We start from the raw sequence: 18,135 nt of genomic DNA, 5'->3' as shown, positions 1-18,135 counted from the left end.
CAAGATTTTCATTTTTTTAATGGTCAAGCCTTTTTATTTTGGTAAAGTAATGGTCAAGCTTAAGCCCATACTCGAATGGAATCAATATATGAATGATTCGTGGAAAGCATTACCAAATCAAGAGGGAAAAAGTTGTAGTGGAATGGGTTTATTGGTCGGCCACTGCTTGGATGGACTGTAGATAAGGTTCACAACTTAGCAAAGCCCATGACCCTCTGAGCCCACTTAAAATTGGTTTAATCTTACCCACCTTAAGTTGGGCCAACTTCTATTTTGGTAAGCCCATTAGTCCAATAATTGAATGGGCTGGACTCAAATAGCGGACTAATACCCTTATGGTTTGCATACTCCTTTAACGTAGAGCACTTATACACTGCATTGTATGGTTCTTAATTGTAGAAAATGAAGGCTATAACAATGCAGAAAAGAATGGAAATCGTAAACAATCACATAGTGCAGACAAGGATTTACGTGGTTCAACAAATCTATCTATGTCCACGATGAGATGAGATCTGTTTCACTATCAATGGAGAATAGGTTACAGTCGCTCATCCTCACACCCCTCTCAGATTGCATTATAGAGAAAGAACCCTCACTATAAATTTATAACGAAACTCTGAACAGGGATTTTAGCAAAGTAACTATGTAATCCTTAAAAAAAATTCTCAAAGGCTACAACCCCAAAACCCCCACATGGACCTGCTAATTTGTTGAGGCCCATCAGTATAGTACATTAATGTGAAAGGTGGGCCAATTCCTCTGACCCTTCGAAATCAACTGAGAAATCCAAGCGATGGAGTAAAAGACATAACAACTATAAAAGGTAGTCAAATAAATAAATATATATATATATATATATTATCAAAATGGTGGAAATTTGTTTGGAAACTTAACCTGCATCCTCAATTTAAAATTTTCTTTTGGCGTCTCTTGAATGCAGAACTCCCTGTTAGGGCTTCTATTTCGAAATGGCTCCCATTCAACCCTTCATGTGTTTTCTGTGGTAATTTTGATGAATCGATTTGGCATTTATTCCTATCATGTGATTGGTCTAAGCGTATATGGGTTTCTACAGATCAGTCCTATTATGAATCCATACTGAAATCCTACTCCATTTTGTGTATTACCTACAAATATTTTCTACTAACACCATGGTACATATGACTGGTTTAATGGTCGCAGGCATCTATGAACCTGAACTTAATTTAGCCAAGTGGACCTTTAACCTTCTGATAGATGGACAAAGTTTTGTAAAAGATGCAGGTAGCGTCAAAGTGCAGGATCCAAAGGAACCGGAACCCTTCGGTCTCCTTCAAGACTGGGATAAAGCAAGAGAGGAAAGCATTTCCATCCAACATATTTGGCTCTGCAACAAGGAGCTTTTTTCTCTTTTTAGCTACCCTAACTCGTATACTATCCCATGGAATCTCATACCTCTTGTCTTTACCCTAGCTGAAAATTCTAACAACTTTAAGAATATTACTTTCCACCTCTGTAAGGACATGGCAATTCACAATGCCTCCTACCTGTTCTCTTCTTTCTAGTTTATATATATATATATATATATATAATATCAACTCATTTATTAGTTTTCACCTGGTTTAGTTAAACAATCAGAGTACAACTATATGATTGAAAATGAAAATAAAATTAGAAAAGCTTACCCAATTGTCTAACATCAGAGTAACAGAGACATTGAAGTCTTGGCACACTCGATAGACCTAGGTTCTCGTAGCAGTGCCGCTTTTGCCAAGTGCAGGTGGTAAGGTTGGCAGCACAAAAATTCCTGTTGAGGGTTGATGTCTTGGATCATGTGGATTGGGTTGTGGAGTTGCCTCCAAAGGGATATTAAAAGTTCGTAGAGGGTAATTTTTTGGGTGTTCATGGGGTAAGTTCAGAAATTGTCTCTTCTTTTGTTCTCCTTTTAAATTGGTAGTGATGGGGTTGTTTGGAAATTATTTGAATATAGAGAGGTGTGAAGAAGAGAGCTTGTAAATCTTTCTCGATTACTAGTAAAAAGGCTGTATGTTCTCATTTCATTGTGGACGTAGGCACCTTGCTGAGCTACGTATATCCTTGCATTATGATTGTTTAATTGCTTTTTATTTATATTATGTTGTATTTTATGCATCGTAAATAGATTTCAGTTTCTACAAATTCCAAGATGTTGATAACTAAAACCATGTAAAATAGGAAGCATTTCTAAATGCTTCATCAAGCAGTATGACGAACTCAATGCATTAGAGTTAAGAACACAAATGATGGTAAAGGTAGGACCAAGGATATAACAACAACATCATACAAGGACTCCATCATTGGAACTTGAAGTCTGTTGTTTGTCATTTGTAGTTTCCATGGATTTCCCTCGGCTCTTCATAATCCTTCATACTTCTATAAATGCTATAAAGTGCCCAACATTCTAATAGTATATGGGGAGAATGAAAATGACAACCGTGGAATACTCTCTGGCTTCCTTGAAGAGGTAAGTAAGACTGAAAATGCTAAACCAGGAATTTTTACTACTCAGTTGACAGTGGATTTTTTAACTAGATATGGGATAGTGACTAGGTTTACCCAGTGTAAGAAAAATATTTGGCATGTGCTTTGGAAGATTAAACTCCACCATCGTTTTACAATTTTAATCGGTGGGGTTGCAGTTGGGGTTAATTTGAGTGATTTTATCCATATTAGTTCTGTCCTTTATTTAAGATAAATGGAACTTGTTCCTTGTGCTATTGTTAAGAGGATACAATGGATTCATCCTCCCACAATACCGTATTCGAAATAAACAACACAATGTGTTTAGGATTATCTCTTGAGTGCCGCAATCGAAGCACCTTCAATGATTTATAACACTTGACCACCGAGCCCATTTAAGTATGAATCAACCTCCAAACAATAATTTGATGGAGTAGAATGCAACGAAATTCTTTCTCTAACAATGACAATCACCAACTCTCGGTGAGATAGACAAAAGAAGAAAGAGTTTCTGGGATTTTGGGAGAAACTGTTTTCTTTCAAAATGAGCTAAATGAATAATGACTACAACAAATTTCTCTCTTCTTAAGGGCCTTACATAGTCATACCCTAATTTCTTTCTTTCTTGGGATTGTTATTGACAAATGGAACAATCCTATTGGATCGTACACCAAGGTAGTCTACACTGAATCACACTCAATCAACTAATATGTAATTTGCACATAAATACACCCTAGATTGGAAATATCCATAAAACCGAGAATTGATAGAAAACATTACATATAAATCTCTCTATTTTACAATATCTCATAATATACCTCAGGACATGGAATTAAATTACTATCACCACCCTGTTCCATTCAACAACTAGAATAGAATATCATGATCACTGATTGGACAACACAAAACACGATTAAACGTTTTTAAAATATGTTTATTGAATAATAATAATAATAATGTGGGGATCACGTTTTTTTTTCAAGGCCGAGTGAATCTGTTTGATGTGATGAGTGATATCAGGTGCTGGACAAGGTAGCTTCCAGAAACAAATTTTGGAGAAACTAATATGGATATGTGCTTTCATGCAGCCTAGACCAATTCTGCTTACTTGAACTACATGTTATCAACCTTGTCTATTTTTTGCTCTTTTAAATGGTCATATAACCTGAATTATGAGATCAAGCGCCATACACAGATAATATTTGTATTTTTAATACATTTTTGTACAATGTGTTGTGCCTGTAACACTTACTTTACGATCAAATAATTCAAAGTATCTAATTACCAAGCATTAAGTATTTGGGAAATGTTTTACCAAAAAAAAAAAGTATTTGGGAAATATCAAAGCTATTTGGTTGCAAGTTGGTATCCTTATTTCAGTACTTGCATATGCTGCAGCGGCAGAGAAGGGTCTGGTATTTGAAGAAGCCATGGAGAGTCTATGTGCCGATTCAAGATCGGAAGCACATTTTCCAACTGCTGTGAAAGAGGTAAATTGCAAGTTATACAGTAGCTTCACAAGCTCAAGATATCCGTTTAGTTTTTCTAACCGTTTCACTCTAATGTTTACAGTTCAAAAGGAGGAACGGATAGTTCTATTCGCTCACCCAGAAGGCTCTTGCTGGAGGGAAACCTGTCCCATGCCCATTACATAACAGCATGGGTCAAGGAGCTGAAAATTGTCTGATAGGTTTCCATGTGCTTTTCCAAGTTACTTCAACTGCCCTGAACTATTGCTGAGAAGAGTAGTTGATTGATATCCTCTGTATCAGAGTCTTGCTTCGCATCCCCTGTGGCCATCAATATGCAGAGTTACTAAAATTTGTAATAGAGCACTCAGAGGCAATACAAAAATAAATGCAACTCGTATTTTTTTTTCTCTTCAAATTAGTTGCTTCTGAATTGTGTTTGGGTGTCACATGTGTGGGCTCAGTATATGGCTCCATTCAAAATACTTCTACTTTCACTATAAAACCAGTTTTCATCCTCAACACAGTTTCATGATCAATGAAAGTCATTCACTAGACTAGACGTGGTTGACTGAGAAAGCAAAATGGACCATTTGATACGTCCCAACTTTTTAACAGTACCAATCCTATCAATCACCTGGTTAAGCCATTGATGGGGGATCCTTCACATGTGCCAAGTTTACAGCTAGGACATCTGTAGATTTTATTGGTTTACCAAAAACAGATCAACATGTAGTGCTTAAGAAAGAAAACAGAGCTCAAGACCTATAATCCGTATTTGATTATGTGAACACCATGAAAGTTGTGTTCCTTAGCAATGGCTATTCACAGAAAACGTGAGGATCTGCATCAATTGTGGACCAACTAGGCATTCCCAGGGTCACCAAACCAGCTGAATCCTTAACAGCTAAAAGCCTATGACAAGAAGTTTCAGAATGGGTTGCAGGAAAAGATTTGAATAGATTGGTGAATCCAGTGAATGCTATTACCTGCTTTTGACCTGAGCTGGGCAGTCCACTCATCGATGATCTGAAGACAATGAACAATATATTAAAAGGAGTGAAAACTGAAAAGTTACATCTTCATCAAAAGAACAATGAACAATGGAAGGGTTAGCATAAACTGATGAATGACAGTCCTGGACCTTCTGGCAGACATGAAAATGCCACCATTGTAAAAGGTAATATAATAAGCCAACTAGCCAAGAATGCCAAGTCCTACTAAACACGTATCTGCTTTATAGATAGAACTTGAGAGCATCAGATTATGTAGCAAGGTACTGTTAAGGAAAATACCGGCCTCTCGGTATTATTATTGTTTCTTATGGTACCTCACTTTGAATTTAATGTTGGTTGCTTGCTGGCAAACGGTGCAAATTCTGTAGACACCATTTGGAAAATTGCAACCCAGTAAATTTGCTTTATATATATTTTGACAAATTCATCATCATGAAATGTAAGGGCTTTTTAATTCATGAAACAAGAAAGCTGAAGGTAAAAAACCATTGTCAGAAAGAAGCACTTCATAATTCACTCACATAAGGTTCTATGGCTCGGATGATTTGCAAAAATGGTTAAATCAGCACTCAAACAAATTTCATCTGTTTCTCAAGAGACGTAATTCAGCAGTTTCTGCTTTGGAGAGCAAGAATTTTTTCTTCATTTTCTTTTTCTTTGTTTTCTTCCCAAAGAGACTTCTCATTTGTATCTCAGAAATCAAGCACATTTACTTGTGGGCACAAAAATTACTATGGAGCGTACAACAAGATTAAGGAAAATTGATGCTTGGTATAGTCTAACTAAAATCTAGAGTTAATGAGCAAATAAATGTTTGTCTAAAAGAAATCATAATCAATAAATAGACTCAAACAGTAGCAAATAATTAGGAAAAATAAAGATCAGAATCTGCTATTATGATGAAGCAAGTCAACCTGATTGAAGTTAGAGAAAGCTGTATCATCAGAATCGCTGGTGATGGGAATGCCAGAGGAAGCTTGCATCCGTTGTAGTAGACTCCTGCTCCCAACTAGAACTGTCCTGGCCTTGTCAATCATATCCTGCAACCAAACAACACCTTTATTTATCTCTTTTTTAAAATTAAATAAGAATGTTAAGGATTTAACTGGAATCAAACAGTTACCTGCTTCCCAACATTTTCTGCTCTGACTAATAATATTTGTGGGAAAAACAGGCCTAAAAATTATCCCTGGTTCTGTCACTGCTAAGCAGGACTGATTTTATGGAGATTAGTAAAAGAGGAGGCTTTAGTGTAAAACAGTAAATCATTGAGCACAGAAAATGCTCATGGATGAAAGGCCTACTAGAAATCAAATGAAGCACAAACTCCATATTTTCCAGAATGGAAGTTGGTCATGAAAGGTACCTCCTAAACGCAGACATTTCGCTAGTAAGGCTGCACTGTAGCTCTTACTGTTACAGAAAGACTGTTTGAGAAGAGGATAGTGGTTATAACCCTTCGTGCCTTGTGTGCGAAGATCCTCAGGAAACAGTAATGCATGCTATCTCAGTGCCCCCACTCAAGAAATAAGTGGAATGGCTCCAAACTGGCATATTGAACAAATAATTTACCAGAAGCTGATTTTGAAAGTGGTTTCAATAAATGGCTTTTTTGGATACAGATTGGACTGAAGGACGCAGTGGGCATCTTATTGCATATTTTCTTGTTGGAACCCATGGAAGGTGAGAAATAGCTATGTGTATTGCAGAATCACACCTGATCTTTCTAAAATAAAAGATATTGTGAATGCTGCTTGACTGAATTTGCTCAGGTAAATAAAGGATTGCTAAAGAAGCTGAAATTGAGAGAACCGCAGATTAAGTTCATTTATCAACAATACCTCCTGCTATATAGTCATCAATGATGGAAGCTCTAGTAAGAGGAAGAAAGGAGCTTTGGGGGGATGGGGTTTGATTGTAATAAAGAATGAATAGCAGAGAAAGGAGCTTTTGCAGGGCCATTAGTTGAGAACTCAATAGCAGAAAGGTTTTCACACAACTCATTTCCCTGCAAAAGCAGCTGAAACTGATTCACAGGAAGGGCATGTTAACTTTTTGGCATGTAATAACTTTAATTGGACTCCAACAACTACTTAAAATTATGAATTCTCAAGGAAAAGACCTGACTTCAGTTCTGCTACAATCTTACCAGACATTCCGCAACTGATGCGAGACTTTGATAAGATTTCGTATGTGTATTGCATGAGATCATATCTCAAAGAAGCATACATATCCTGATAGTGGGTGATATTTATTTCTCTCTTTCAAAGGTTACATGACTTCAAGCCAATTAGATTATCACTTATCACCAACTCCCCTCTCTTGTCACTTTTTTTTTTTCCTTCAAAAAAATAAAATAAAATCAGTTACCTGCTTCGCAGCAAGAAGCTCACGGCAGTGTTCTTTCAAGGACAATAGGTCTTCCTGTATCTTCTTTATCCGATAAACAAGCTTCATCGGATTCGCCTGTAACATTCACATCCAAAAGGAAGGGGAAATTTTTAACTTGAAGAAAAGTAAAGCATCTGAGATCATAAAATTAAACAAGGAATGAAGCACAGCATTTACTCTAAAAATCACATGAAAAGAAAGACGAGTGAAAAGCAGAGGAAGAAAAAACAAGATCTAAGGAGAGAGAATGGAGGGAAAACATTTTCAGGGTAGATTTGCTGGAACTCCTTCTCGAGCCGGTGATGAACAACGCTTAGGTCATGGTTGGCTTTGGTGAACAAGTTCGCCAAATCGTCCACCGCTTCATGATGACGATGAAGGTGAAGATGATTCTGGTGCCCCATGTCTCTTCTCTACAGATCTCTGTAATCTCTCTCGCTTCGTCTGGTCTCTTCTACGTTTTTCCTGCCGGTTTTCAAAACTTAAATAGGGAAGCGGGGAGCAGCGGTTGAAGCCTCTGATAAATTTTCGTCTTCTCGTGAGCTTTAAGGATTTCGGATTTCCTTTGTAGCCCACCCAAATCCACAATGGACGGTTGAGATGGTTTACATAGATGAGATCCTGGCCTGATCCTGGCCTGATCCAGCACCCAAGCCAACCTCGCGCAGGTCCTTTTTGGGGATTGGGTTCCTCTTTTTGGAGGGCATCGTCCAATGAGTGTTCAGTGAGGCATTCAACGACTGAGTTGTACCACACACATCTCCATTGTTGATTGGACACTCACCGGAATGTGTGGGCATTCATTAGGCAATGCCCTCCAAAGAGAAGAGCCGAAATCCCCTTGAGAATCACACCATTCCTTCATGAGGCTGAATTGCAAAATCGATGAAATTTGAATTCAAATGAGCCCAAGCCTAGCTAAACCTAGCGTCCTAACCCAATTTGGTTCAAACCAGAGCCTAAATTTGGACCTAGTTGCACCACATCCATGACCATTCATATGTGATCTGCGTCAGAAAAGGAAGCTAAGATATTCTAATCTAACGGTTCTTGTGAGGAACAGTACAACTAATGATATAGAAAGGATAGGTGGTTTTTTATTTGGTATGGACCTTGGTTCAACTAGCATTGAGCTTTCTTAAGCACAATCTAGGAATGTAATTAATTATATCTTAAATACGACCAAAGAAAAAAATTAATGGCCAAGAGTTCTCTGTGGGGGAGCATGGCCCTAGCATGTGCACGGGGGCCAATGATAGCACGTAAAAGCATCATGGGGGAGGGATTTCCACCTTTCATTGGGGATGGGACGGTCATTTCACCCCCCAAATGTCTTGGTACACTACCCCCAAACAACTTATCTAAAATTGATTTAGTGATCACAAAACCAATTCATAAGTGTTTCTGCTAGATCTTCTCTTAATCTTGGTTTAGTGTGAGCTAGTACCATGGAATCATTTTCTTTTACTCCCCAATCATAGGAGCTCTTCTTCAAGTATCTCAGAAGTATTACAGCAAGGGTATTCTTGGTCTAGAAGCATTCCAGGGTTTTATTATTAAAGATCAGCTTTCTCAACCTGTTGAAGCAAGCGAGCGTTTTCGTATCAACTATGGAGCTTATCTTCGACGAGTTCTTCTCTAATTATACTTGGCCTTTTCTCTATCTACACTACTGTAAGTGAGGATTTTTTCTCGCATTTCTTCTGATTGCTGGGTCGGTTTTGCTTTCTTTATCATGTTTGAGTTTTTCAAAACTTTTACAGCTGGAGTTAATGGTATTAGCATTTGGCTTCCATTCATATCCCTCACCTGATGCATGTCATCATCTCTACATCTCTTTAGTGTATTCCTACTTTTTGAACTCTCCGTTTGATGCTAGTGGAATGCCTTTGGGGTTAGATCTTGCTCTTCTTTTTTTGTTTTTTCTTTGTTCGATTTTTGGATAAAGGGTTGTCTATGTTAGGGTTAGGGTTTAAGCACAAGGTTGCTTAAAGCATTACACCCTGAGTATCTAGTTTGGAATACCCAGACTGCTGCCTCCAGCTAGTATATATAGAGAAACTAGGGTTTAGGTCAGATGGACTAATTACTAGATTGCCCCTCACAGCCTGGGCATAAACACAAGTAGGATTATATTAGAACATATGAAGGGATATTACATAAATACCCTTACAATCTCCTCCTATGTTCTACATATGTCCATTACACATGTATAGGAACCATTGTTCAATCAGTAATTGAATCAATATAAATTGAATATCAATAATCCAATAAATCAAATAAGAAATAAGTAAACTTCAAGAAATAAAACTAAGGTTTTAGATCAAAACTAAACCCAACAATAAATCCGAAGTTTCACATGCAAGTGGCTAAACCAAAAGAAATAATCAAAAGGAAAAGTCATTGTAATCCATGTGACTTTACTCATCAAATAAGTCATCCTCATCTAGATCCAGATTCAACCGTTCTCCTCCATCTTCGTCATTCTCTGTAATTTGTCAAATATGAATTTCATAAGATATTATGAATTCAATCATTTGTACAATAGTATCTAGTTCAACAATAAGAACTTAGTACATTTCATATATGACTGAAGATAATCAAAAAATAATAAGCATCATCATCAAGTTTCTTTACAAGAACTCGATCCTATATAGTCTCTATCATAAGGACCATACCATGTTTCCATTTGGAATACTGTTCGTCATATCAGTCATAGATTTATGTTGTATCATCAAATTTGGAATGGTACACCATACTATGAAAGACATGTCATCAAATTTTGAATGACATAAAGACTAGCACAATATCATTGAAACATATCAGACATTTTCCATATTCCTTTGTGAAATAACAAAGTAAAGAGATTTCATATGAAAATTTGCTACACCATCAAGTTTGGAATGGTTTCACAAACCCCCATCCTTAGTAACCTAACTAAGTTATCTAAAACATGTAAACTGTCCCGAATGCTTACCAAGGCTAGATGAGATTCGAATAATTCAAGATAATACTGGGTTAGGTTAAAACCTGACTAAATGGTCTTTAACCCCATCTCCCATGTAGTTTTGAATGTTCGATCTTTGTTCAATCCCTTTGTAAGGGCATCTCCGTATTATCCTTCGATCTCACATCAATCAAAGTGATAATCTCTTGTTCTGTTCTATAATTCAGCATGGCCTGTTTCACCTAATGTGTCTCCTCTTACCATTAAAGAGTGAGTTATTCGCAATCGTCTTTGTTGCTTGATTATCACAGAATATAGATATAGAGTTTAACTTAAAACTCTTCAATGGAATATCCATGATCGTGATCCTTTATCCACTCTGCTTCATCTCCTGAAGCTAGAGCATAAAGTTTCGATTCCATAGATGACAGAGCAATACTAGTCTGTCTCTTGGATTTCCATGCTACAGATTGCTCCTCCTAGTGTAAATACATAACCACCGGTGGATCCGTTGTCTCCCAAATCGAGCACCAAGATGCATCAAAATATCCTTCCAAAGTTGGAGGATGTCCAAGATAACATAAAGCATAACCTTGAGTACCCTTAAGGTATCTCATCGACCTCGATAGGGCATCCCAATGCTCTTTTCTAGGATTACGAGTGAAAAGACTCGGCATGCCTACCATAAAGGCTATGTCTAGCCTAGTGCAACTCATTGCATACATGAGACTACCAATCGCTTAGAATAATCTAATCGATTCACGGTGTCACCTGTGTTAGGTTTCAACCGTTTGTTATAGTCATAGGGTGTCTCAATCGATTTATAATCACTGTATCCCCAACTAAAAATAGCTTCTCAATGTAATGAGTCCGACTAAGGGTGATCCCTTGCTCACCGAAGCTTACTCTCATCCCAAGAATGGTGTCTACCACACTAAGATCTTTCATGTCGAATTCTTTGGGCAATGTTTCTTTAATGTCACTCACTACGAGAGATCGAATTAAGAATCAACATGTCGTCTACATACAAGCAAATAATAGCGACCTTGTTTGACTCGGACAAAAAATAAAGGCACTTATCCGAGGTTCTTTGGTTTGAAAACCAAGGCTCTTTCTTGTCTTGTCAAACTTCTCATGCCACAATTTAGGTGCTTGTTTAAGACCATAGAGAGATTTGTTTAATTTGCAAACTCTTTTTCAGAATTTTTATGACAAACCCTTGAGGTTGGTTCATGTAGATTTCTTCATTAGGTCTCCATTAAGGAAAGTCATTTTTACATCCATTTGATGCACAACATAGTGCTCAATAGATGCTATGGCAAGAAGAATCCTTATTGTTGCCAAATGGCAAACCGGGGAGTAGATGTCAAAATAATCTATCCCTCTCACTTGTTTATAGCCCTTAGCTACTAATCGTGCTTTATACCTGGCTATAGACCCATCCAGATTAAGTTTCTTCTTCAGTACCGATTTACACCTTTGTCTTGGCCCCTCTAGGCAGATCAACAAGGTGTCAGGTCTCATTCTGCATTAAAGAGCTCATTTCCTCATCAATGGCTTCTTTCCATAACAGTGAGTCCCTAGATCTCATAACTTCCTTATAGGTGGATGGATTAGTCTCTAAATGGTAGGTCACAAAATCTTCACCAAAATTCTTGGGTACTCGATCTCTAGTAGATACTCTTCTAGATTCTGATTCAAGGAGCATTGTGGGAGTGGTGTCAGAAACAATTTGTTCAAATTTCAAAGGTGATTCTGTAACCATTTCAGTCAAACCAGGCAAGGTCATGCCTTTATCACTAAGGAATTTATCCTCAAAGAATATAGCATCCCTAGATTCTATCACCACATTGGTTGATAGATCCAAAATTGATCCGCAACACTTGTCTTCTACACAACCTAGATATACACAAGTGTTTGTTCTAGTTCCCACCTTAGGTCTCCTAGGGTCTTGTATCCTAACATAAGCTATACAGCCCCAAACCTTAAGAGTGTCATATCTACAGGGGATGATTATGCCATAGTTCATAAGGTGTAGAAGTCGGTTTGAATGTGGTAGTCTATTTAGAATGTGATTTGCGATCAACAACTGCTTCTCCCCAATAGCAAGAGGGCATGCCAGTGTCAATAACATGGAGTTTAACATCTCTGTTAACGTCCTATTTTTCTTTCGCTATGCCATTTGATTGAGGTGAGTAAGGAGTAGTAGTTTCAAGGATTATGCTGCAGAGGCACGGAATTCCTTGAACTCTGTCAATTTGTATTCTCCTCCCTATCACTTCTAAATCTTTTAATTTTCAAGTTTAACTGATTTTCTACCCTATTCTTGAAAATTTTAAAATTTTCAAATGCTTCATCTTTAGATTTTAACAGGTATAAATGACAATATCTAGAAAAATCGTCTATAAATGTTATCAAATACTTTCGACCTCCTCTAGTTGTGTAGCTTTTAAAGTCACAAATGTCGAATGTATAAGTTTGAGAAGTTGAGTGCTCCTAGAAACCGGTCTGAACGGTTTTCTAGTTATTTTGGTTTGAGCACACACTTCACATCTGTAAATCTAACTGAATTGTCTAATGGTAAATTATGAGTTTTAGCTAGTTTGAGCATTTTCCTATAGTTCAAATGTCCTAACCTACAATGTAGTATTTTGGGATCAAATGAATTATGGTTAACCTGGTTTATTATCTCATTAGCTAAACTCAACCTAAACATACCATTCAAATTATAAGCACAACCAAAATAAAAGGAGTTAACAGACAATGTTACTCTACCACTACTAAAAATAATAGACATGCCAGCATGAAGCAAAATTCCAATGGAAATTAAATTCTTTTCAAAATCGGGAAAGATTTTAACATTTTTCAAAGTTAATATTTTACCGATGATAGAACCGATTCATTGTCCTTGTTGAGCCACTTCCACGACGTCTCCATTTGCAACGGATGATCCTACTGCTACTTGAACAATATCGGTGAGCGGGTCCTTGCTATTGCAAACATGACAAGTCGCTCCAGTCTAACCACCAATCGAAGATGTCTTGTCCACCCCTTACCCTTGCCAACCATGGCAACAAAGTTAGTAGGCTCGAGTCTTGTCCACCAGCATGTGAACTTCCTTCGTGGTGTGTCGGTGTTCCCTTTCTTAGGACCCTATACTCGGATGCATAGTGACCCCACTTTCCACAGTTCGCGGCACTTGCCCCTCTTTTTAAAATTAGTCTTTTTGGCTTCCAAGCTGTTGGGGTTCTTTCTTAGGTGGCTTGGATGCCTAGGATATTTCTTGGGTTGTGAAACCAAATTGGCATATGCTGTTGTTGTTTCACCATCTCCAAGTTATTCCGACTGTTCTCATCTTCGATTCTAATGAACCGTTTGAGATCATCCAGCCCCACTTGTGTTTTCTTTCTGTGCATCTCGGTTTTAAAGGAATGCCGTGAGGGTAACTTAAAGATAATTGCACCTACTAAGAATGCATCAACAACGGGGATGTTTTCTTAGTTCAATTTTGTTCTCAAGTTCTCAAAATCATTACTTGTGGAAGTATCTCCTTATCTTCTTGAAACTTGAAGTCCATAAACTTGTCAACCAAGTAAGTTTTGATAGGTCATCCTCCTTTTTGAATTGGGCTTCTAGGTTTTCCAAATCTCTTTTGCGAGTCTCATATTTACTATAGGTCTCTCTAGCCTATCTCGACAGCGACGGTTCAATAGGTAGTCTTTGCAAAAGTCCTCATCACTTATCCATTGGGCTTGATTAGGTTCGTACAATCGAAACTTTATTTACGACGGTGTAGAAAATATTAAGGTCTTGATCCAAACCAGTCCTCCTTTTCCAAGAATCGAACTCGAGCCACTAAAGCTTTCCAATTTGATCATCTCAATTGGAGCAGCGTGTTTCTCCATATTTATTTGATTTGTTTATATGCCCAAGCAAAAATTCAAATAAAAAATAAATGCTTAAGGAATAGTCACACCTGAGATGGAGAACCCTGGATTTAGACGACGGAAGAAAAGATGGTGGCAGTATAGCGACGTCGACAGTCGTGGTGGGCACCCTAGTGCTGGCAGGCACGGGTCACTGGCTGTTGTTTGGTGACGGCTGGCACTAATCGCAACCCGTAGGTAGTGATCGATCTCAAAAACAAATCAAAAGTTAAAGCCTTTTGTCTTCTTCTACTTTTCCCTTGTTTTTTTTTTTTGTTTTTTTTTTTTTTGAATAGTCAAATCAAGGAAATAGAAAAGAGCTTTGAAAAATAGAAGCTCCCTGCCAATAACATACTCTGCCAAAAGGTAAACTCCAAAACTTCTTTTGATTTGGTTTTTTTTTTTTTTCAAACCAATCAAATCAAAAGGGATTAATTGTTTTTGTCTTTGTAACCAAACAACCAAATAAAAAACCTTTGATAAAGGTTCTCTACCAAGGTCTGCAAACGTTGCAGCTTTGTTTTAAAACCAAATCAAAACAAAACTTTGAGAAACGAAAACCGTGACGCACGTTCGAACAAAATCGTGAAGACAGATCTCCAAGCTTGATTGATCGTTTGATAAAGAATTACCTCTCAAACTGGAACCGTGATGCAAGAGCTTTGATCGATGTCGTCTTTGATAAAACAGATAACCGTGATCGATTCCGTGATCACCAAAAGGTCGATCAAATAAAAACTCTAAAGTCGATCAGAAAACCAGAATTGAGACGAAGTCGAACGTGAATCCAAAATTCAAAGCCGATCTTGATCGCAAGGAAACGAAAATCCTAATGCTTTAAAATTGTTAGGGTTAGGGTTTAAGCACAGGGTTCTTAAGCGTTACACGCAGAGTATCTAGTTTGGAATCACTGGGACTTGCCTCCAGCTAGTATATATAGAAAGCTAGGGTTTAGGTGGATGGATTAATTCTTAGATTCCCAGACCTGGGCATAAACACAAGATAAGATTATATTAGAACATATAAATGGATATTATATAAAAACCCTTACAGTCTAGGCCTCTGCAAACCCTGTTTCAGTCCTGTTTTCTGTGATTGTACTTGTGGCTAAGTTGTGTGAAACTTCTCCCTTCCCATCTGTTTCTCTACCGAACATCCGCCCGCCCCCTCTCCCTTCCCCTTGGAGCTGGGATTTATCTCTAAGGTTATCTTTGAGCCTTTAGCGGCTGAGTTCTCTTTCAAGTTCGACTTGCCAGAGATTATTACTCCTTCAATGGACATTACTATTTTCTTCATCCAGCAAGCTCTCCATTTGTTCACTAGTGGAGTTGAAGTTTCCTTACTGTGTGACTTGTTCGAGAAGAGCCCTGCTTTGGTTATTGCCTCTGTGGTTGATTTCGAGGTTGTGATGACTGGCCACAAACAGTCACCAGGGAAGCAACGAAGGTTCTCGTTCTTAATTGTCGAGGGATTAGTCAACTCTCGACCAAGCGGGAAATCCGCTCTTTGGTGATGAAGCATAGACCTCTTGTGTGTTTTTTGTCTGAGACCAAGTGCTCCTCCAGTAGGTTGCATAATTTTTGTAGATGCCTCTCTTTTGATCCTTTTATTTGCTCTCCAGCCTTCAATGGAGCAGGGGGACTGATTTTGGAATGGTGTAATTCAGTTCGTGTCGACGTCCTGTGGCAAAATTCTTGGTGTTTTCACACTAGTATGTTCTTTAATGATGGTTCTCAAAAATGGATGTCGACTTTTGTTTATTTGAGTTGTGTTGAGAATGTTCGGAAATCCCAATTTGATACTCTTTCGAACCTGTCTTCTTTCATTAATGACCTGTGGATTCTTATGGGTGATTGGAATGCTTATTTGAGCACTGAAGACAAGTTGGGGGGAAGGCAGATCTCTCAAGCACAAATTTCGCCTTTTAGCAACTTCACTAATATGGCTTGTGTGGCTGAGATCCAACATACAGGGTTCCAGTTCACGTGGAACAATAGGCAAGTTGGTGACCGCCGTATAGAAGCTAAGCTTGATTGCATCCTATCCAATGCGGAGTGGTTTGCTCTCTTTCCTAAAGCTTCGGTCACTACGGAAATTGTTAGCTCCTCAGATCATAGAGCTCTTGTTTTACAAATCGAAGAATTTCGGATTAAATCACTTCATCCTTTTCGATTCGAAGCCTTTTGGTTAGAAGAATCTGACTTTTGTGATGTGGTGGAGCATGATTGGAATTCCGATGGGCAGCGTGGATCTCCTTCTTACAATCTATGTTGTAAGTTGTTGGATATGCAATATCTTCTCAAGAATTGGAATAAATTTTAGGTGGGCAATATCTTCAATAAAATGGAAGAAACTAGGAGGAAGCTCTCTAATGTTTATCTTGCTCCAACTTATTTGAGGAGTGAAGATTGGTTTCTTGAGGAGAAACATCTCATTGCTCTGCTTAGGAAATTGAATCACCCGGAGGAGATCCTTTGGCAGCAGAAATCAAGGGTGGATTGGATTAAACATGGTGATCGTAACACTAGATTTTTCCAACTCACAACTATTAAGAGAAGGGCTAGAAATAGGATTAAGTCCTTAAATTCAAATGGTATCACCTTCACCGAAGAAGAAGATATAGCCAGGGAGATCAGATGTTATTATCAGAATTTATATGCTACTCAGAATCCTACTTTGGAGGATTCCTATTTTGAGCCAATCAGGGGCAGAGTAACTTTCAAGGACAATTTGTCTTTAGGAAGACCAATCATAGATGAAGAGATTGAAAAAATAGTAATGTCAATGCCTTCTAACAACTCGCCAGGACCAGATGGCTTCTCAAGAATGTTTTTTCACAAAACATGGGATGTGATTGGTAAAGATATTATCAGATGCGTTAGAGCTTTCTTTCGAACTGGAGCCTTTTCTCTTCAGATGAACCAAGCTTTCATCTCCTTAGTCCGTAAGGTGGATCACCCAACCTCAATTCAAGAATACAGACCGATTAGTCTCTGCAACTTCACTTATAAAGTCATTTCTAAGATCATGGTCAGCATGTTGAGCCCTATTCTCAATAGAATAATTTCTTTCAAATAGAATGGTTTCATCAAGGGTAGGCATATTCAAGATAATGTTCTTATCTGTCATGAAATTCTCCATAAGATTAAGAAGACTAGAAGAGGCAAGAAGGGTTATATTTCTCTCAAGATTAACATGAACAAAGCATATGATAGAGTGGAATAGTCTTTTCTCAAAAGTACTCTCCTCAATTTCGGTTTCGACAGTAATTGGGTGAAGAAAGTGATGTTCTGTGTTGAGAATACGCAGATGGGTATCCTTTTGAATGGTTCTCCTCTCCCATTCTTTTGTCCATCTGGAAGAATCAGGCAAGGGGACTCGCTTTCCTCTTATCTGTTTGTTCTTTGTACCGAGGTCTTTTCTACCAAACTAGCAATTTCTCTACAGGAAAATCAGATAAAAAGCATTCAGATTAATAGAGGTGGCGAGAGAATCTCTCACATGGCATTCGTGGAAGATCTTATTCTATTCGGGGAAGCTACTATGTTTGACGTCAGGGCGCTTAATGAAGTTCTTCAGGAATACTGTTCTTTCTCCGGACAATCTCAACAAAACCAGAGCTTATTTTAGCCCGAATGTGGATTTGGCCATCAAGAGACAAATGAGGGAATTTTTTCAGGTCTGCCCATCTTCTACTTCTAACATTTATCTTGGTATTCCCTTTGTGGGAAGAAAGTTATCCAAAAATCATTGCACAAATCTGATGGATAGAGTCAATAAGAAATTGTTGCTTTGGAAATCTTAGTTCCTTAGTCTAGCTGGGAAACTTGTTATGATTCAATCAATGCTATCTACTATGCCTTTATATGTTATGTCTTGCTTCAAGCTTTCTGCTTCAATTCATAAAT

General features: G+C 37.9%; 1 protein-coding gene across 1 annotated transcript; it reads right to left on the bottom strand.

Moving 5' to 3' along the window:
• Nucleotides 1–3,927: 3,927 nt before the first annotated feature.
• On the bottom strand, nt 3,928–7,811 carry LOC122657383. Its single transcript, XM_043852075.1, has 5 exons — nt 7,615–7,811; nt 7,334–7,429; nt 5,878–6,003; nt 4,937–4,976; nt 3,928–4,268 (listed from the first exon to the last, which is right to left on the bottom strand). Exons 1-5 carry the CDS (start codon nt 7,756–7,758, stop codon nt 4,195–4,197), a joined length of 480 nt encoding a protein of 159 aa, XP_043708010.1. The 5' UTR covers nt 7,759–7,811; the 3' UTR covers nt 3,928–4,194.
• Nucleotides 7,812–18,135: the final 10,324 nt, after the last annotated feature.

Source organism: Telopea speciosissima, chromosome 4 (assembly GCF_018873765.1).
Source record: "Telopea speciosissima isolate NSW1024214 ecotype Mountain lineage chromosome 4, Tspe_v1, whole genome shotgun sequence".
In the NCBI taxonomy this organism is placed as follows: Eukaryota; Viridiplantae; Streptophyta; class Magnoliopsida; order Proteales; family Proteaceae; genus Telopea; species Telopea speciosissima.
The sequence above is the reverse complement of the archived record's forward strand: the minus strand, read 5'-3'. Positions and strand labels throughout refer to the sequence as shown.

Bases quoted from the DNA above. Each gene is read 5' to 3' on its own strand.
- LOC122657383 (XM_043852075.1), bottom strand. From the start codon at position 7,758: ATGGGGCACCAGAATCATCTTCACCTTCATCGTCATCATGAAGCGGTG. The intron at 7,430-7,614 runs GTTTTCCCTCCA...TGAATGTTACAG, and splicing joins AGCAAATCTACCCTGAAAAT to GCGAATCCGATGAAGCTTGT. The intron at 4,269-4,936 runs GTAATAGCATTC...TGATGGCCACAG, and splicing joins CCAGCTCAGGTCAAAAGCAG to GGGATGCGAAGCAAGACTCT.